The sequence below is a fragment of the Chelon labrosus genome (genome assembly GCF_963514085.1).
Source record: "Chelon labrosus genome assembly, chromosome: 22".
In the NCBI taxonomy this organism is placed as follows: Eukaryota; Metazoa; Chordata; class Actinopteri; order Mugiliformes; family Mugilidae; genus Chelon; species Chelon labrosus.
Window position 1 is genome coordinate 22,426,099 of NC_140355.1, and position 22,504 is coordinate 22,448,602.

The 22,504-nt window shown below is 39.7% G+C and overlaps 1 protein-coding gene across 1 annotated transcript; it reads left to right on the plus strand.

Moving 5' to 3' along the window:
* The first annotated feature begins 14,463 nt into the window (after positions 1–14,463).
* Positions 14,464–19,536, plus strand: LOC311508122 (uncharacterized protein). The gene is made up of 2 exons (XM_084572779.1): positions 14,464–14,508; positions 16,444–19,536. The coding sequence occupies exons 1-2, from the start codon at positions 14,501–14,503 to the stop codon at positions 18,074–18,076; spliced, it is 1,641 nt and encodes a 546-aa protein (XP_084428905.1). The 5' UTR covers positions 14,464–14,500; the 3' UTR covers positions 18,077–19,536.
* The last annotated feature ends 2,968 nt before the right edge of the window (positions 19,537–22,504 follow it).

A 22,504-nucleotide genomic window follows, 5' to 3' on the forward strand; every position in this document is an offset into this window, starting at 1 on the left:
GTGTCTTACCTTCTCTAGTGAGCGTAAACCCAAGTTAACATACAAAGTCTCATCCAAAATGCCCGGGTGACGGGTAACTGCAGTACACTGATACTCTTTTTACACACTTTTAAGTCACCTGACCTTACTAGCATATATCAATGAATTATGAGTAATTTCACTTTGAGCTCCTAATATTCTTCACACAGAAAAGTGTCCACCCCTTCTCTCTTTCTGACTGTGCTGTGGGAGCAACATGTCTCTGTGTTTTTAAAGAGTATAGGAGGTGGACTAAACTGATCCTTGTAGGAAGTCATAATACTGAGCTGATGAATTGTTTCAGCTTCCTTTGTTTTCATATATTTTGGATGTAAAAGATGAGTTAAAAAAAAGTTGAGTAAAATGAAAATACTCAAGTAAATCACAAGTGCCTTGACAGAAGAGTAAATTTTGCTGTGGGTTCTTTAAATAGTCTATTAGGAGACCAGTTAAGTGATCGGGTTAAATTACAAATGATTTGGTTCAGTAACACACACACGCCGGGCCAATCAGATTGTTTGGGAGCGGGGCTTTATGTGGTGATGGACAGAAGAGTAACAGCAGTCATACATGTCACCTGAGTGCCAGTGAAATTATTTTAAAACAAAAAATGACTCACTGTTGAAGCCTCTCGTGGACATTAGAGGAACTGCAGCTTAACTCTGACTTGGAGTTTACATCTGTGAACTTCATACGGACTTATTTTCCAAGACGGTGCTGCTGTTTCAAGAACACTAGGAATTTCGTTGTAGTATCTTGAGATGGGAATTCATTTAAATGCTGACAGGGAGAAATCAAATAGTTACCATGACCTGGAGAACCTCCACAGAAAGATTCCTCCAACTACATGTGAGTGTCTGGTCGTTACAGTTTTTTTACAATCACTTTGCTACTATTTTCAGAACCTTGATGTCATTTTTCACAACTCTAGACACAAAACTCACAACCAATGATCAAAATGCACATTTTTCAAAACTCTAACCCTTTTCTCAATTGCTTGGATACAATACACATAAAACTTAGATCATTTGTTCATTAAAAAAAAATCACCTGTTCAATATGATACAACTTAACATCAAAATACTACTATTTCAAAAGGCAATTCACACATTACATTTCAAATGAGTGTCTATTCATTTCCTTACAATGATCTAACTATCAATTGATACAACTGCTCAAAATGATAAGTAACTGTTGCATTACTCTTACTGTAACATCAAAGTACTACTATTTCAAAAGCCAATTCACACATTACATTTCAAATGAGTGTCTATTCATTTCTTTACAATGATCTAACTATCAATTGATACAAAATGATAAGTAACTGTTGCATTACTCTAAATGCATAGTTGTATGGAAACAGACAAACAATCTTCCATGTCCAATCATGAAAGCTTCAAGATACTTTACGTAACGAGATTCATTGTCACCAATTAGTGTCGAGCATGAACCAATTAGACTACAATATCCATGGATGACGCCTGCAATGACATCACAGCAGACCACTGTCAGGCCTGGATTCGCCATGCCCGAAGGTTTTTTCCAAGATGTTTGGCTAATGAAAACATCCATTGTGATGTAGATGAGAACCTGTGGCCAAATCCACAACACAGAGTTGATGACAATGTAGAAGTGCAGTAATCACTCCTGTTTTGTTTCTTACATGTACAGTACAAGCAAGCAAGTTGAGGAACACTGCATTTGATGTTTTACAGTACTGTCTTTTATTTTCTACTGTATTTCATAGCTAATTACAGTATTTTTGCTTTGATTCAAATACTGTAAACCTATGTTGTGATTGTACTGTCTTGAATTTCCCCTTGGGGATCAATAAAGTATCTATCAATCTATCTATCTCTATCTAGTGTTTTGCATCAATATACTGCATTACAAACTTTGTAGTATTCTCTCTACTACTGCAGTACTTTTACAGAGATGTATTTACTGTACTGTACATGTAGTACCATAATGAAACCTGTATCACCTATTTTGTTCTACAATATTTAATGATTGTACGAACAATGACACAGTGAAACTATCGGTTGCTTGTGTGTGGGTGATCTATAGTTCTGTTTCAATGGTATTTCACAGTAAATTTGTTTTTTGAACCAATGATTGTGCAAGTGCAAGATTTATTTAAAGATTTGAATGCACAATGCAATGTTTTGAACATTAGACAGCCTGTGTTATAAGTGATAACCGTTTTGAGTTTTGTGTCTAGAGTTGTGAAAAATGACATCAAGGTTCTGAAAATAGTAGCAAAGTGATTGTAAAAAACTGTAACAGACCCTAGTCTTAGATGTTCATATTTAAAACTTAACTCAACACCAGAAGAACATAAGAAAGTGGTTAAAAGTTAAATGAATAAAAGCCACTGACATATAAGACAGTATCATCTGCACAGTGGTGGTTAATCAGGGCCAGAAAAGTCTTCTCTGCTGGTGTTGGGCCTGGGTACTAAGGCACTCAGGTGTAGTATTCATGGCTATCATGAATAATTAATAATTATCAAAAAGAATTATTTATTATTAGATAATTGGATCTGAATTACTAGATCACCTCGGGGCACCACCCTTCTAGGAAGGGAAAAGATAGCCAATCAATCAAAATGTGTCAAAATGGCCGCTGGTTGTAGGTGTGTCAAGATGGAACTCAAGCACTTTAAGGCGGGGACACTGTGGTGTCCGGTCAGGTGCATCACGTGCAACAGTTATCTCTGGTGGAAAGGCGGGGGCTGAGCAAACCTGGTGTGTTCTGGTCCCCCCTTCGGAGAGATGGGCATGGATGGGAGAGTCATGTGTCGCAGGATGAAAAGAACAATGGGCAGAATATCTTCTGGAGGATAAACTACATGTCTCTTCACGGTCTATGTCAGAGAGATGGGACGTCAGGTAACTGTTACCTCGGTCTCTCAGAGGAGGTTGAGGAGCTGACTCCATTCCCAGGAACTTAGGGTCGGCTGGAAATTGTTCCCATCCTCTAACTGTAGAGGGTGTTAACCTTTCACTACAGGAGGAGTGTGAATCGGAATAACTAGAATCACATTGGCTTAATGACTGTGGTGGGGAAAAACAACCCGATTTAAGCCTTAAATATTCTTCTTTGTGTGCACAAAGATCTGACTCTGCTGAGTGCAGGTCTGATAAGTAGCACATAGCTTTATTACTGGCCGTTTGTACCTCATGGAGGAAACAAGCAGTTTGCGCTTTAAGGGACTCTACTTCTTTCTCTAGGGCTACTTTGCTCTGAAAGGCAAGGCTGGATTGCCTGTGAAAGCTCAGAAGCAAACATCTTAACAATGGGCCTTTGGATGCAGTCTGCGCATCACACCTGTCTTTCAGTAGAGAATCTATCTCATCCCTGAACTCACTGAAATTCAACTTATTAATGAATTCAGGGTAACCTGGGTTTAGGCTCTGTGCAAGGGAAGAAATTAATTGCTCTACACAGGGGTTCTCCATTGTTATGTGGGACGGAGTTGTCAAAAACAACAACAACAAAGCAATGGGGTTAGCAATGCTATGCTAAGTAGCTATGCAAATTTGGTAACACAGTAAATGCAAATTTACTCAACAAAACTCAACATGCAATAAATGAAATGCAGGGAAGTAACAGAGACGTGATTCTTAAAGTTAACTTAGGCTGGAACACGTGTTAGTAGCAGCTAAGTATATAACTTATATTTCACTGGGCTGGTAGCACACTGTGGCTCTATCTCAGACTCCGTATCTTACTTAGGCTGAATGCATGGCAGTAACAGCCAGCACAAGTTCTTTCACACAGGGCTGATGGCACGCTGTGGTTTTATTCAACAGAGGAGCACTTAAACTAACAGGAAACAGCTTGACTGGATTGCATTGAATACGTGGTATTTAAATGCTGAAATTCTTAAAACTACGAAAAGCAGGTTCAACTTGTATTAGCTAGCAGCAAAAGCAACTCTTAATGTACCACTATGGGACTTAAGACGGTAGTTATTAATAACGAATTATTAATAAATTATCGATTTATGAACCTCATAAATTATCACCACGCTGCAGCTGTTTGTTAGTACAACTGGATATCTACTCCTGTGGTAGACTAGTGGGATTGAACGTTAAGACTTCTGGCAAGTCTATAAGTTGTTAAAAATATTTTTGGCTTTGGCCAAAATTATGCTGTAATTAATATTGCACAATTATGAATAACAGTGCTCTACCTCACACGGGGCACCATTTATGTTGGGCCTGGGTACTAAGGCACTCGATATTGGGGTTTGGCTATCATGAATAATTAATAATTATCAAAAAGAATTATTTATTATTAAATAATTGGATCTGAATTACTAGATCACCTCGGGGCACCACTCTTCGAGAAAGGGAAAAGATAGCCTACCAATCAAATCGGTCTCATAAATTATACTAAATTGTCAATTTGGATTTCTGATTAATAATTAACTTAATAACTATAACCAAAATCACCACGTTAACAACTAGTTAAAGTTGAAGGAATTTGGAGTTCTTGACAGTGCAGAGGTTGCCAATATTCACTCTTGTGCAATATTAAACAGACAGGTATGTTTAAAAGACATTTATTAACAAGAATAAAAGTAAACATACAATCTAACTACAGTGTACTCTATACAGGTGTGTGTGTGTGTGTGTGTGTGCGTGTGTGCGTGTGTGTCAAAATGGCCGCTGGTTGTAGGTGTGTCAAGATGGACGCTGGTTGTGGGTGTGTCAAGATGGACGCTGGTTGTGGGTGTGTCACGATGGCCGCTGGGGCCTTGAGGTCTTGAACACAAAGGAAACAATGGCTGCTGAGTAGGGACATTCAGACGATGTGCTGGCCAGCAGATGTGTGGAATGTGATAAGGGTTTATGAGGTGCCAGGTTAGAGGAAGAATGGTTAGTTTAGCATGCAAGAGACCCTGAGTCTATGTGTTGCATAATCTAAACTAACATCAAACCACTATACTATAACAACTCAATAAAAACAAATATCACATCAATCAACGTTGCTTAGCTTAGCTTGACTAGGCCCAGGTCATACTACCAGATTTGGTGGAAAAGTCAATTTCTGACGTGTTGCTCCTTTAGCTGGCAGTTCCTGATGGAAGGCCAAACTGGGAAAAGTTGTAGTCCTTGCTGTGTGTTCCTGATGGCAGACGTTGGAGGGAAACCGGCCGCTCCTTAAAGTCCTTTGATGTGGCTTGTTAGCAGCTCGGTGCTAACTAGCTGCGTGGCTCCTGTTGTTCAGGGGTTTAGCCTGCAAACCTTCTGTTTGTTGGCTAAAAGAGCTGGTGCAGATTCCTCAAGCAGGATCTCGCTTCGCTGATGTAAGGAGAACAGGCCTGGGGTAGCTGCTCTTTGTTAGCATGCTACCTGGCAGCCAGCTGCAGCCAAGCAGCTGGGGGTCTCCACATGGAGGTGTGGAGTTGGAGGGAGAGTAAGAGAGTAAGAGGGTAAGAGAGAGAACACAGGCCAAACAGTGCATTTTATATGACCTGATGATCTCAGAGGTCACATGCTACTGTCGGCCAGTGAACTGCTGGGTCAGTTTTCACACCTGGAGCATTGTGGGACTTGGGGTTTCCAGTGCCTCCCTTTGTTTCCAAGAAAAAGACAAAACATGTGGTTAACTTGATTATGCATGGTGAGCTTGCATAGCTCACCAACAGGTTCACGTTCCAACACTGGAATAAACTTTATTAAAATCACTGGCTTACATTTTAATATTTTCCCATTAATCTTATTAATTGATTCCCAAAAGTTTATTCTATTCATGTTATGTCTTGTCTGTCTCTCAGCTGTGGTGCTTCTGTCAGTGTAGCTTAGCATTAGAGTTTTTATCCAATCATATTTCAACCATCATGTGTTGCTGGAGTCAAAGAAATCTGCCTGGCCTTCACAATTAAAACTGGAACACAGTGTAATGATGCTGTTCCTTTAACCAATCACATTTCTAGTTGGTATTCTTAGTCCTTCTCTGTGGCCTACGGTAGCATCAGCATTTTACCATCCTCTGATTGGATGGTCAGAGAGTCACTCCGTTTAAGCTAAGCTAGCAGTTCATGTTCATCTGTTTCTAGCTGCACAACGTTAACGTTTTGATAGCTATTTGTTGAAGCCACCATGGAGGAAGGAGGAGAGGCTATTGATTTGGTTGCAGATCTTCTTAAAAAGACATTTTCACGGTGGACTTTGAAGCAAAAGCTGGATATTGTGAGGAAAGGCCGCCCAACCCTGGAGCTAGCTAGCCTGACCCAGTCGGGGAAACTTTCAGGTCAGCAACTATGAGCGCTACCCTTGGTTGACAGGCTCTGAGGAGAACTCTAAATAGTTTCTAAAGTTCTGGTGAGTAAAATGAATTATATTTACATCTGTTATGTATATCTTTGTTGACATTGATGCTTCTGCTGGTGGCTGCAGTGAATTGTTAGGGCTGCCAACTTCCTGAAAAATAAATAAGGGACACCTCATTGGCAGGGCCGGCCTACTCGATTGCCTTCACCTTTCCCGGCGTAGTGAATTTTTTTTTTTAGCTTATTTGTGTGTGAAACAATTTTTCAACTATTTGACTCGAACCTGAACCTTTTTTTTTTTAATCGACCCTAATCCTAAACACAAGAAGAACTTTAACACCAGTTAGTTATTTAGATGACTTGGATGTTAAATCCTTCAAAATCTGTTTTTTAATCTAATTGATCTTTTTTTCTCTTGTTAAAAATGATATGCTGCTATACTGTGAGCTGAACTTTGGAAGGGAGTGGGTGCTTCAGTGAAACCATATGACCTCCTCTCTGCTGCCATTCAACGAGCCAGTGATGCAGATAAGAATACCTTCCTATATGAGCCATGAAATTACTTGGTTTTCGAAGAGTATAAATCTTAATACAGTACAACTAAATTCACTTTAAAATTAAAAGGTAAGAGTTTTGTTGCACAACTAACCTCTAGTTTAGTCCAACAAAATGTGAACAGTATATGATGTTCACTGATCAGGTATCAGTGTTGTATTTGACAGAAACTGTTTCTTTCTCTTGTCCACAGACCTGATTCACTCGCTCCTTCATCACTGTGCAGACCTCACCCAGACAATCGCCATGGCAACGTGAATAACATTAAAATGACGTATTAAAAAACATAAATCTATTACTCAGATAAGTACATTTGAAGAGGTAAAAATGAGACACTACACTTGGTCATGGTCAACCGAGCTGCTCTGCTAGCTAAGCTAACTAATGCTAACGTCAAAGAAAGAAGAGCAGAAGTTACTTTCTTCAAAAGTGTCTCCTTCATACTTCAGGCCAGACCAGAAACACTCAGTTAACTTTCATGATGTGCTTCACTCACCACTGTCTCGTTTCTCTTCCTCTTCCTCTTTTTTTTTCTGAAACTACTTTTCATTTTGAATTGTTTTCTAACTTGAGGGTTGAGTCTCTTTGAGAGGTCTCCTACTGTCATTGAAAACTTAACACATTGCCACTTCTATAGTTTGAAATTTTCTATCCCTCGGGGGCCTTCTCCTGACCTGGGCCCCCAGCAGTTGTCTGCCTTACCTTTACAGCTTAGAACAAAGGTTGAAAGGTGAGGTGATGTAAAGATACTCTGTGAACTTAAAGGTATGTCTTCATGCAAGTGTTCTGCAACAAGATATTATGGTTTGCCCTTTCATTTACAACACAGTCTGATTGTGGACTTAAAGTAAAAAGGCCACAAAACGCTTAAAAAGGTCATTACCTTCTCTAGTGAGCATAAACCCAAGTTAACATACAAAGGCTCATCCACAATGCCCGGGTGACGGGTAACTGCAGTACACTGATACTCTTGTCACACACTTTTAAGTCACCTGACCTTACTCGCATAATCAGTTATGAGTAATTTCACTTTGAGCGCCGTATATTCTTCACATAGAAAAGTGTCCACCCCTCTCTCTTTCTGACTGTGCTCTGGGAGCAACATGTCTCTGTGTCTTTAAAGACAATAGCAGGTGGACTAAACTGATCCTTGTAGGAAGTCATAATACTGAATTGATGAATTGTTTCAACTTCCTTTGTTTACAGGATTCATCTGTAAGAACAAGTTTTCAGATATTTTGAATGTAAAAGTCTAAGTTGAGAAAAAAGAAGTTGAATAAAATGAAAATACTCAAGTAAATCACAAGTGCCTCACCAAAAGAGTAAATGTTGCTGTGGGTTCTTTAACTAGTCTATTAGGAGACCAGTTAAGTGATCGGATTAAATTACAAATGATTCAGGATTGATCCACGTTAGGAGTCAGACATATATATGTACATTTTTGTAACATCAAAGAATGCTACAGCTTTCTCTCATCACGCCGCTGACTTTGCAGCATGTGACGGATGTGTACGTCTCACTGGTGAGTCACTTAAAGCACAAAAACAAAAAGAGAGTTGACGTTTCACAAGGAGGACAATGGAGCGTGTCAACGTGGTCGCCTTGTCCTCTGCTCTGACTACATCCTGAGGGGAAATTATGTCGTCTGGATAACAAGGTTTGAAAATCAGCTTCGGCCGAATAGCAAAATCAGCTCCAGCAAAGATCTGCCGGGCCAATCAGATTGTTTGGGGGTGGGGCTTAATGTGGTAACAGCAATTATACATGTCACCTGAGCGCCAGTTAAAGTAGTTTAAAACTAAAATTGACTCATTGTTGGAGCCTCTACTGGACAGGAAGCTGAAGCTTGACTCTGACTTGGAGTTTAGATCTATGAGCTTCATACAGACGTCTTTTCCAAGACGGTGCTGCTGTTTCAAGAACACGTAGGAATTTCTTTGTACTATCTTGTGATGGAAATTCATTTAACCCTCATATTGTCTTCGGGTCAATTTGACCCGATTTCAAAATGTAAACTGTCATAACTTTGGTTTTCTTCCATATAATTGCCTGAAAATTACATGGATGGTCCCCTGCTATGGTCTTTATAGCTCCAATTAATTATGACTATATTTGTTAAATTATGTGTGTTTTATCAAAATTTATAACACTGGTTGTCTTCCCGGGTCAATTTGACCCGGTCATATTTAATGGTGCAATGGGCCACACTATTGTGGTTTTCAGCACAATTAACACACACACAAACATATACAACCACCCACACACACCCACCCATCCACACAGCCACCCCCACACCCCCACAACCCCCCTGTCACACCCCCACCCCCGCACATACACACATACACACATACACACACAAAAACACACACACACGCATACACGTACACACAAACCCCTACACACATATATAAACACACACACACACCCACACACACACACATCCACACACACACACACACACACACCCCCCACAAAACCAAAATCACACACATATACACGTACACACACGTATACACATACACACACATGCAGTGTAATATTTCCAGTCTCTGATGTCCATTCAACCTCTAGACAACACAAAATGTCAAAGCTAAACATTTGTGAACATGTTAATTTCACACCTGTGATTTGTCTTTCTCCAATTCTAGACAAGATAACTATAAACAACAAACTGAGATTATAAATACACTATAATTGCACTGTATTTCTGTGTTTATTATTTTATAAAGAAGGTCAAAGAAAGAGTTTTTAAAATAAATGCTGAACTTTGCAAATTATATTTCTTTACTCTCTTATTTATGAAAACAAGTGCATCAGTAAATGTTGACCTTAGGGTATCCTGACTAATGGTTTACATATACAAATCAGTAGTTATGCCAAATAACTAATAATATCTTCTATATTAGGTTTATTTTCATAAAACACGTCTAAAAGAAGTTTAAAATGTGTGGTGATGACTTGTCATGAAGTAGGCCAAAAAATATGTAACACAGAATGGTGTAATAATTTTACATTCAGTAATACACGGGATAAGATGTTATAATCCCTTGTGCCAAAATCCCAGGCAAAACACATTTAGAGGCCCTGTTCAGCTAAGAGACCCTACCAAACCTATGGTCATATAATATGACAATTAACCTATAATCTACATAAACTAAGTAACAGCTGCTGGCTTGTAAGCCCATTGAGCAGCATAGTTCAGACATTGTAAGACATAAACTAACTAAACGCTGCTGGCTTGTATGGCCCGCTCAGCAGCTAACCATAGCTACCACGTAACAAGAAGACAACAGCAGTATGCAGCATGTCATTGGGGTTTTCGAGTGGGCACCTCCCTTCACCGATGTTTCGTTAAGTTAGGCCCACGACACCTCGAGAAGGCTTAACAGTGACTTCCAGCGTCCTGGAGTCACCCCCCTCCACACCGCCACTGCACAACCCTGTTTCCCTCACCATTCGATGTCTATCAACAGCTAATATAGTAACTAATAACCACGTAACAAACAAGCAAATCTACCATGATTCGCCCCGTTGATGCGGACTGAACCACGAGCCAAACAAACAAATCTACCGTGATTCGCCCCGTTGATGCGGACTGAACCACGAGCCAAACAAACAAATCTACCGTGATTCGCCCCGTTGATGCGGACTGAACCACGTAACAAACAAGCAAATCTACCGTGATTCGTCCCGTTGCTGCGGGCCGAAAACACGTAACAAACAAATCGCGTAACAAACAAATCGAGGCCTACATGCGGCCTTCCTTACCTTAGCTAGTTCCCCAGCTAGCAATTTTACACATTTACATTGAAACCAATTGAAAAAGCCCGGGTCAAATTGACCCGGGAGGACAAAAGGTGTGACTATTTGCTGCCATTAAAAAAATCAAAAAGGTTTCAAAACAATATCCTGCCTGAACATTGACATATACCAGCCTGTGATAATGGATCAACACATATGCCTTTAATCATAAGCATAGTGAAAATAATTCAGAATTTCAGCTTTTTTTTTACTCAAAAACGAGTTGTACTTTTTTGTAAATTAGGTGTATCGTACCATAAACTACAAAACTAAATATAAAATTTATGTTAATGTGTTGGAAACAAGTTCAATTAAAAGGTGAAACAAAATTTCTTTTAGAAAAATTTATACATCATGTTTTATAAGCAGTCAAAACAGCCCGGGTCAAATTGACCCGGGAGGACAAAAGGTGCGTAGTAAACGCGAAGACAATACAAGGGTTAAATGCTGACAGGGAGAAAGAAAATAGTCACCGTGACCTGGAGAACCTCCACAGATAGATTCCTCCAACTGTTTGTGAGTGTCTGGTTGTTAACAGACCCTAGTCGTAGATGTTCATATTTAAAACCTAAACTCACCACCAGAAGAACATAAGAAAGTGGTTAAAAGTTTAATGGATAAAAGCCACTGACATACAAGACAGTATCATCTGCACAGTGGTGGTTCATCAGGGCCTTCTCTGCTGGAATAAACTTTATTAAAATCACTGGTTTACATTATAAAATTTTTCCCATTAATCTTATTAAATTATTCCCAAAAGTTTATTCTATTCATGTTATGTCTTGTCTGTCTCTCAGCTGTGGTGCTTCTGTCAGTGTAGCTTAGCATTAGAGCTTTTATCCAATCATATTTCATCATCATGTTGCTGGGCCTTCACAATTAAAACTGAAACACATTGTAATGACGCTGTTCCTTTAACCAATCACATTTCTAGTTGGTATTCTTAGTCCTTCTCTGTGGCCTATGGTAGCATCAGCGTTTTACCGTCCTCTGATTGGACGGTCAGAGAGCTGCTCCGCTTAAGCTAAGCTAGCGGTTCATGTTCATCTGTTGCTAGCTGCACAACGTTAACGTTTTGATAGCTATTTGTTGAAGCCACCATGGAGGAAGGAGGAGAGGCTATCCATTTGGTTGCAGATCTTCTTAAAAAGACATTTTCACGGCGGACTTTGAAGCAAAAGCTGGATATTGTGAGGAAAGGCCGCCCAACCCTGGAGCTAGCTAGCCTGACCCAGCCGGGGAAACTTTCAGGTCAGCAATCAGCGCTACCCTTGGTTGACAGGCTCTGAGGAGAACTCTAAATAGTACTGGTGAGTAAAATTAATTATATTTACATCTGTTATGTATATTTGATGTGTCGCTGGTGGCTGCAGTGAATTGTTAGGATTGCCAACTCCCTGAAAAATCAATAAGGGACACCTCATTGGCAGGGCCAACCTACTCGATTGCCTTCACCCATCCCGGCATGGTGAATTTTTTTAGCCCCTATTTGTCTGTGTGTGAAACGATTTTTGAACTATTTGACTTGAACCTGAATTGAATTAGATGCATATTTTTGAGTGATATGAAGACATGCAAAAGAAATTATTAGTCAACAATTTATTTTGAATACCACATAACAAAATTAACAGAAACCTGTCCTGCTTAATTTAAAACTCTATAAATAAATATAAAACCATAGAAAGCAGAACATTCCTCTTGTAATAGTGCAATAAGAAAAGGGCAAACAGAAAGTGTGAGGAAAAGTTGTTGCTTTGTTGTCTTCTGGTATCTTCTTCGCAATCAACAGTACCTCAACCAGTGAGCCGAGTGGGATTCCCACTGTCAGCTCATTGGTCCATAGACATATTTACATAGACGCCTCATTGAGCGGGTTGGCTCGTTGTTGTGATACATCAACGTCGACGCCATATTGGAGGAGGCAGCTTTGTCCCGCGAACCAATACGAGTCAGTGTAGTGAACTTTATTAACCGTCTTCTACAAAGTGCTATAAGTTAATGCCTCTCATTTACACACAAATTGATATATTCAGGAACCAAAAACAACATCTGTAATGTTACATTTTATTCATTCATTCATTCATTCATCTTCTGTAACTGCTTATTCCTGTTAAGAGTCGCGGGGTCTGCTGGAGTCTATCCCAGCTGTCATTGGGCAAGAGGCAGGGTACACCCTGGACAGGTCTCCAGTCTATCACAGGGCTAACACAGAAAGACACTCACACCTACGTCCAATTTAGAATCACCAATGAACCTAACCAGCATGTCTTTGGACGTTGGGAGGAAGCTGGAGAACCTGGAGAGAACCCACGCAGACACAGGGAGAACATGCAAACTCTGCACAGAAAGGAACCAGTCGGCCATGATGGATTAGAACCCGGGACCTTCTCGCTGTGAGGCATCAGTGCTAACCACCTCGCCACTGTGCCGCCTCATGTTACATTCATGTAACATTAATGTTTTTGGTTTTAATGTACGAGCTGTAGGGGGTGCTACAACCACTACATGTTTATATCTCACAAACCACCACAGTAAATGCATACAAGTCCACCAAATTTCGTTGCTTCCAACCCACCTGACTTTCATTCAAAGTATTCCTCCGCAGACAACGTATAAAATAGCTGCAGAAATGACTGTTGTTAGTTGCAGTTCAAGTCTCATTCGCATTGGATAAATGTGGTTAGATGATAACGAGGAGGGGGGATTAAACAACCAGAGATCAAGATAGCAGATGCTGACAACTACAAGTGCTGAGGCCGCTGAGATGAGATTAATATTCTTTGAATGCTCTGGGCCGGTTCACTTCAATCGTCAGGTGAAATGTGAATGTGAATTTATAAAACAATCAGAAATAAAGAACCAAGAAAAGGAGAAGTATGAAATAGATGGCATTTGCAGTTTATTGTCTTCTTCCTTCTCCAGTCGACAGAACAAGAACTGGATCAACCACCTGATGGCATCTTCCTCTCTGTCAGTCACATGTACTGGTTGCTTACATTGCATTTGTGATTGTTGAATTGCTCGTGCAATAAACCACCAACTGCATCTAGTTCCTACTGTTGACTTCTTAAATCTAGTTCTCCTTTTCTTAGTGCCTTATTTCTGAAACAACATTTCACACTCATGATATGAGTTTGACTAGACACTAGAACGACTCCCACAGGACCGGGGGAATCTGACCTCTGCTGCTCTCAAACATCTGCAGAAACACCTGTATGATATTTCTGTGATAAAGTAAGTCTGTAACATGTTTTTTTATTTTTTTTATTTTTTTTAAATCATATTAATCAACCCTAACCCTAAACACAACTTTGATACAAGTTTGTTATTCAGATGATGTGGATTCATGTATTTCTGTTTTAAGCTGTGCACTCTAATAAGAAAAATGAATAAGGTTTAAAATAAATGTTAAATCATTGTCGAATTGCAAAGGGTGTTCTCTTCTTCATGGTTTGATCCTTCAAAATTAGATTTTAAGCCTAAGTGAGATTTTTATTTTCTTAAATAATCGTATGCTACTGTAATCTTTGGAAGTGAGTGATTGCTTCAGTGAAACCACACGACTTCCTCTCTGCTGCCATTCCAGGAGCGACGCAGACAAGAGCAACTTGAGCAAATGGGAGAGAGTATAACTCTTAATACAGGACTAACTTCACTTTAAGATTAAAAAGGTAAGAGTTTTGTTGCACAACTAACCTCTAGTTTAGTCCAACAACATGTGAACAGTATGTGATGTAAATCATTGATCAGGTATCAGTGTTGTATTTGATAGAAGCTGTTGTCTGTTGTCTTTTGTCCACAGACCTGATTCACTTGCTCCTCCATCAATCCTCCACAATCGCCATGGCAACGTGAGTAACATTAAAATGACGTATTAAAAAAAATAATAAAATAAAATTACTCAGATAAGTGCATTTGAAGAGGTAAAAATGAGACACTAGACTTGGTCACGGTCAACCAAGCTGCTCTGCTGCTCTTTCTCTTTTTTTCTGAAACTTCTTTTCCTTTTTAATTGTTTTCTAATTTGAGAGTTGAGTCTCTTAGAGAGGTCTCCTACTGTCATTAAAAACTTAACACATTGCCACATCTATAGTTTGAAATCTTTTATCCCTGATTGTGAACTTAAAGTAAAAAGGCCACAAAACACTTAAAAAGGTCATTTAGGGTCAGATAAATAACTTGGGTAGAGCTGTCTAGATTTATCTGGCAGTTAACATACGTACTTTAAAAGTCTGACTATTAACTGAATATACAGTGCTAATTAAAAGTATCTGGACACTTCACCATTTTCTACATTTATGCATAAAAAAACGACTCAAAACATCAACGGATGTCCTGAAAGTAGACAAAGAGAATCCAGTCAACAAGTGATATTTGGTATTTGTTTATACAGGAAAATGAGCCAATATTACATATCAGTGCCTCCTTGTTTCCAGTATCTGCTGTGACCTCCTTGTAACTAAATGTTTCTGGTAACTGCTGATCAGTGGTCTACAGCAGCTTGGAGGAATTTTAGCCCATTCCTCAGAACAGAACCACTTCAGTTCTGAGATGTTGGTGGGTTTCCTCACATCAACTGCTTGCTTCAGGTCCTTCCACAACATTTCTATTGGATTAAGGTCAGGACTTTGACTTGGCCGTTCCTAAACATTCATCTTGTTCTTCTTTAACCGTTCTTTTGTAGAACCACTTGTGTTCTTGGGCTCGTTGTCTTGCTGCATGACCCACTTTCTCTTCACATTCAGCTCATGGACAGATGTCCTGATATTTTCTTTTAGAGTTCACTGGTAGAATTCAGAATTCATTGGTCCATCAATGATGACAAGCCGTCCTGGTCCAGATGCAGCAGAACAGGCCCAAACCAGGACATTAGCACCCCCATGTTTGATGGAGGGATGAGGTTCTGATGCTGGAATGATGCAGTGTTGTTTCATCTCATTTAAACCAAACTATTCTACTTTGGTCTCATCTGTCATCTGTGGAGGGGAACAGTCGTCTTCAATCTGTCTGACTGTGGATTATTTGTGGGTTCCAAACTCTTTAGAGATGGTTCTGGAACCTTTTCCAGCCTGATGAGCAACAACAACTCTTTCTCTGAGCTCCTCAGAAAGCTCCTTTGTCCACAAACGTGTTGTGAAGATCAGACTGAGACAAATCCCTGATTTATTGAAACTAAACCAGGAACTGAACCACACCTGAGTCTCATTACATTGATGGAGACACTTCTGAACACATGGACTCTGATTGGACCTTGAGATTAACTTGGAATCCTGGAGGAGCACCTCACTGATATTTAATACTGGCACATTTTCCTGAATAAGGAAAGCATTATGTTTCTGTTCCATGTGTCTGATTGGATTCTCTTTGTCTACTTTCAGGACTTGTGTTAAAATCTGCTGATGTTTTGAGTCATATTTATGCAGAAATGTAGAAAACTCTCAAGGATTCAGCAACATTTAAGCAGCTCTGTAGTTATTCAAATTACAGATTCCTTAATCCACCCATTAGTTACTAAGGTGAAAAGAGCAGGAATGGTTTTAGGATCCACCGGATCAGGAGCTTCACCCTGAAATCTTAGACTCAACTTCAGGTCGTACTTTGAATTATACATAAATACTTCAATAGAAAGAAGTTGTAGAAGAAAAACTCGCCCCCAGACAAATAAGACCTACTTTATACCTGTTGTGGCATTTTGTGAATTAAAGTTCAGTTACCAATGAAAAGAGACTGGTGACAAAAATGATTTCCATTATAATGACTCTTAAGATGTGTTCTCTCCACTACAGGGATACTTACACATGGTCAAAATTTAGACGTATCATCTCAAAATGTGACGAGATCAAAGAAGGATCTCCTTCCTGCTACAAGCTAACAACAAAGACAGAGACCATCGGGAATTTAAGAAGAGTGACCTTTGGTAGAAGAAATGTGGACACACCCAAGAAAACCATCCTACTCGTTGGTGAAACAGGAGCGGGAAAATCTACTCTGGTCAACTTTCTGGTCAACTACAGCATGGGAGTGAAGTTTGAGGATGAAGTCTGGTTCCACATCCTAGAGGAGGAGAATAAAAGGCAGTCAGAAAGTCAGACAACAGATGTGATCGTGTACGAGATCTTTGGTTTTGAGGGTAAAACTCTGCCCTACTCTCTGACCATCATTGATACTCCTGGATATGGAAGCACCAAAACTATAGAACATGATGTCGTTGTCAGTCAAAGATTATTTGACTGGTTTCGATCAGAGGATGGAGTTGATGAAGTGGATGTAGTGGGTCTGGTGATGAAGGCCACCGAGAATCGACTCAGTGACCGACTGTCATACGTCTTTAATTCAGTGATGTCTCTGTTTGGAAAAGACCTGGAGAAAAACATCGTAGCTCTCATGACACACTGGCATGGGATAAAACCTACCAATGCCCTTGACGCTCTTAAAGACGCAAAGATTAAATGTGCCAAAAACGAGGAGGAACAGCCCATTCACTTCCTGTTTAATAACTGCCAGCATCTAGACCGATCACAGCAAAGGCAAAAACTAGAAGAGGCATACGAAACATCGGTGAGTGGAATGCAGGGACTCATTGCTTTCATGGAAAAAACTGCTCCTCAGAAACTGGAGGAAACTGTGGATGTTCTGAAGGAACGCATCAGACTGACGGCCTGCATCCAAAACCTGCAAGACAGAATTCACATGTCTGTACTAAAGCAGAGAGTGCTCAAACAGACTGAAGAAGCTCTGAAGAAACACGACCAAGAAATAAAGATGAATAAAGAGTTCACTATAGAAGTTGATGAGGCCTACAAAGAAAAAGAAGCTACTGATGGTAGGATGTGGGGACTGGTGTTCTTTGAAGGAGTTGTCCGTTGCGAACATTGTGAGGAAAACTGTCACTATCCCGGATGCACGGTGGCCTGGAAACCTGAACACTGTGAGGTGATGAAGAAAGGCCGCTGTACGGTTTGTAGCAGGAAGTGTCTCGCATCGGCTCACGTGAAAGACAAATGGAAGTATGTGGAAAAGACGCGGAAGGTTAAGAAAACACTGACAGACGTGAAAAGCATGTATGATAAAAATAAAGTAGAAGCTGCAAAGAAAAACGACCTTTTGGAAAGTCTTCAACAAGAAATACAAAACCTTGAAAAAGACAAAGAAGCGTGGCTGGAGGAGGCCTACCAGCACGTTGAAAGACTGCAGCTGATCGCCCTGAGTGTTGATTCAGTGTCAACTCATGTCCACTTGGACTTCCTCATTGAGAAGTTGAAAAATAAAGGAGACACAGAGAAGGTCCAAAACTTGAAAGAAATGGCACAACGGGTCAACAAAGAATTCCAGAGTGGGATCCAGTATGCTGCAAGACTGTGGAAAAAGTCTTGCAGCGTAAAAAAAAATGAGGAAGAAATGATGGACACAGAAGTCTAGACTCAGACAAATCTACAGAGATAATTCAGTTTATTATATTATTACACCAGTTTGAATCTACGGACAACGTTAACATTGGGTCTAGTGTGTTGGTTCAGACTAAAGGTTAAATGTGTTAACCCTCAATGAACATAATCATCTTGCATGTTTTTGTAAATATGTTCAAAGTTTTGTTTCATGAATCATTTGAAATGATCAGGTTGATGTTTCTGTCTTCATTGAATGAAAATCATGTGTAATTTTTTCATTAGTTTTACAATAACATTCCAGATCAATATTTTATTGTTCCGATTAATTCTGCTTCCAACATTTTGTAAATAACTTGTGCACTCGTGATTATCTTTCATCAAGTTGATCAGTTTCAGTTATTGACCCGATGAGAATGAAAGCTGAAGAAACCATTGTTTCATGATTGTTGAGCCAGCCTGTCTGTGATTTAAAAGCTTATTCTCCAGATTTCTGTCAAGTGGGTGCAGTGAAAATGAAGCTGCTGATGGCACCGAGGCCCGCTCTGACACTCTGATTTAGCCATGGCAGGAGAGTGCAGCAGTAAAAAAGTTATCAAAATTAGTTTACTTATTTGATACACTACATATACTATATTATCATTTGATTACACTTAAGTTCAAATCACATAGTAATTATAAAGTAAAAGAGTAGTTTCAAATTATTTATACTTTCTTCTCATTAGAATATCCTTGCGGTCATTACAATGTGTGTTGTTATTGTTGTTTGAAGTCCTCATCACTCATTGAAGTTGAAAGAGATGGATTCCATCCCACCATGCATCGTATGTGCTAGTAACCTCTCCATGGTGGTGGCCCTCTACTGTGCGCTCAGCACATGGGTTGAAGATCATTCCTCTTGTCAACTGTTACTACTATTACATTATTATGATTGCTTTGTCTTGTTTACTGTAATTCCACTTTGAAGGTTTCATATTTACCTTCATACGTTTAGTCTGATACTGATTGCCTATAATCGTCATATTGAATTGTTATGTAATCTTCATGTATTACTGTTATTGATTCATATGTTGTACCAAGTGATTACACACCCTTATGACATCATCTGGATGAGACTAGACTTTGGGTTTTCCTCCATGACATTGAGGTTTTTCCTGTAGGTCTGACTCCATGGTTAGTGCAGGGGTCTTTTTACCTCCTCTCGTCAAGAAAGGGGGGGGCTTCCTGTAAGTAGGTTCATGTGGCTGTGATTTCCAACGTGAGCCCTTCTAACACTTAGGTGTTTCAGGGGTTCTTTATCCCATTGAGGGTTTGCCTCCAGCGGTCCTTGTTGACTGGAAGGTGGGATTCATGGGTCACATGTTAGATAAGCTGACATGCTATATAAGAGGGGTGTGAATATTATTATTATATTAATCATGATATTATTTGACTCAAGTGATTCTGTGTTTAATTGTGTTTTTATTTTACAACACCATCTTTATCAATGTTGATGCATTTATTTGTTTAATTGTTCATTACATTTTACGTTTGATCTCACTGGGTTCTTGTGTTGCGTGATGGTCTTTGACTCACCCTTAAGGTGCTAAATTATAGTGTATTGATCTTATGATCAATAAGAGGGGATTGTTAGAGAATAATTTCACTTCCCTATGGATAGTTTGTGTAGTCAGTAGTCAATCCATCTGTGTCATAGTGTAGTTAATGTTAGATTATTGCTGGGGTCAGTTATCTGCCCTGTTTTCTCTCTGAGGAACATGCCAAGAACATGGTCCCTCTTTGGCGTCTTCAATCTCACTCTCTGGCTGTCTACAGACACAGCTGTAGCGTTAGATGATAACGCTCTCCATCACTGGATGACACTTTGTATTTCCTAGCTGGTGTGAATCCTTATCTTCATGTTTATGCACTATAGCCAATTGGATGTTAACACATCTCCCCTTTGCTGCCTCGGCCAACCTTTCCAGTGTAAGAATCTGAGCTTTACTGTTTGACCCTTAGAACTGAGGTGGACTCATGCACTTATGTTGTGATGACAAATCTTCTGTTCTCCTCAGTCGAGTATAAATAAACTCCTTCAGCATAAGACACACAGGACTCTGGTACTTCTTCTTCATCTGCATCACCACAAATTCCTCCCCAACTTTGTCTAATGAGTTTTCTCAGACATGTTTATTACTAGAGACATCTGTTATCCTTATTTGTCTGGTCCTTCAGACCTCATGAAAGCCATGAACATGAGTTATTTACAAACACCTGTGTCTTACCTTCTCTCGTGAGCATAAACCCAAGTTAACATACAAAGGCTCATCCACAATGCCCGGGTGACGGGTAACTGCAGTACACTGGTAATCTTTTTACACACTTTTAAGTCACCTGACCTTACTAGCATAATCAATGAATCATGAGTAATTTCACTTTGAGCTCCTTATTTTCCTCACATAGAAAAGTGTCCACCCCTTCTGTCTTTCTGACTGTGCTGTGGGAGCAACATGTCTCTGTGTCTTTAAAGACAATAGCAGGTGGACTAAACTGATCCTTGTAGGAAGTCATTATACTGAGCTGATGAATTGTTTCAACTTCCTTTGTTAACAGGATTCATCTGTAAGAAAATGTTTTCAGATATTTTGGATGTAAAAGATGTAAAAATGGAGAAAAAAAAGAATTTGAATTAAATGAAAATACTCAAGTAAATCACAAGTGCCTCAACAGAAGAGTAAATGTTGCTGTGGGTTCTTTAACTAGTCTATTAGGAGACCAGTTAAGTGATCGGATTAAAGTACAAATGATTCAGGACTGACCCACGTTAGGAGTCAGACATATACTGTAGATGTACATTTTTGTAACATCAAAGAAAGCTGCAGCTTTCTCTCATCGCGCCGCTGACTTTGCAGCATGTGACGGATGTGTACGTCTCACTGGTGAGTCACTTAAAGCTCAAAAACAAAAAGAGAGTTGACATTTCACAAGGAGGACAATGGAGCGTGTCAACGTGGTCGCCTTGTCCTCTGCTCTGACTACATCCTGAGGGGAAATGATGTCGTCTGGATAACAAGGTTTGAAAATCAGCGAAATCAGTTCCAAATATGTGAACGAATAAATCTCACGTGAACTTCCTTGTCCTCAATTTTTTATTTATTTAGTTATTTGTGGCAGAAAGTTGTTCTGGAGTCTCTCTATCAGGAACTGATTCTGCTCCAGCAAAGATCTGCCGGGCCAATCAGATCGCTTGGGGGTGGGGCTTAATGTGGTAACAGCAGTCATACATGTCACCTGAGCATCAGTTAAATTAGTTTAAAACAAAAACGTACTCAGTGTTGGAGCCTCTAGTGGACATTAGAGGAACTGCAGCTTGACTCTGACTTGGAGTTTAAAGCAACACTAAAGAGTTTTTAGTACCTTAAAATAATGTTTCAAAAAATAGTTTCAGTGATTTATCACCTCAAAACTGGGTGAAAGCCAATTCTGTAATCGCTTTGCGGCCCTCTATTGGCTGTAACCGCACTATGTAACTTTGCTTCGTCGGGTAGCGTTTTTGTAGTTCTAAAAAGACTACAAATTTGACCTGCTTTACGGCAACGCGGCTACAAAATCCGGTAGGTTGAGGCTCAAATCAGTGAGAGAGTGAATCAGATCAGTGAGAGAACACTCAGCAGGTGTGTGGAAGATACCAGCTAGATAGTTTTTAAATTGTCATCATGACAGAGCCTGCAAAGAAAAGGAGGAGTGTAGTGTCCGATGAGGCGAAGAAAAGAAAACGAGAGCATGATAAAGAAAGAGCTAAAACGAGAGTGAATATCGGACCGGCTCATACTCGATGGCGACTTGGCTTTGCTGCTGCTGGACTTGTAAGTAATACCGGTAATCTTTTTTTCAAACAGTGTGCATCGGTGTACAATACATTGTCAATTATTTTTTCGGCTCATCTTAGCTAAGGCGTTAGCTATTGTGCTAATATAACTATCACTATGGCTCATGTTAGCTAAGGTGTTCGCTATTGTACGTAACTATCGCTAAGCTAAATATCGCTGTAACTATCACTGCAAGCTAAGACAATAACTGCCAAAATAACCCCAAATGTTTGATCGTTCCCAAAGTTGTTGATTCGTAGTTCACAACGGTCTCTGAAACTTTTTTCAACAACATTCACAAGATTTTCACAGACAATGCAAATGGCTATTACATGCTAAACTGTTAGGCAATACGTTTCTTTATTTTTCATCCTTATGTAAACCTATCTGGCTATTGCTAATCTGCCGTTTCAAATTTACAGTTTCACACAGAAATAAAAATAGCAAGCAATGTCATTATTTTGTTTTACTTCATTCTAATGTTGCAATACATCATACTTTCGTAAAATCATGCAACCTACTCTACCTTGTCACTGGACATCCTTCAAATCGTTGATTGTTTCCAAAGCCGGTTCTGCATAAACAAATAACGTGCCTGCGACAGTAGGATG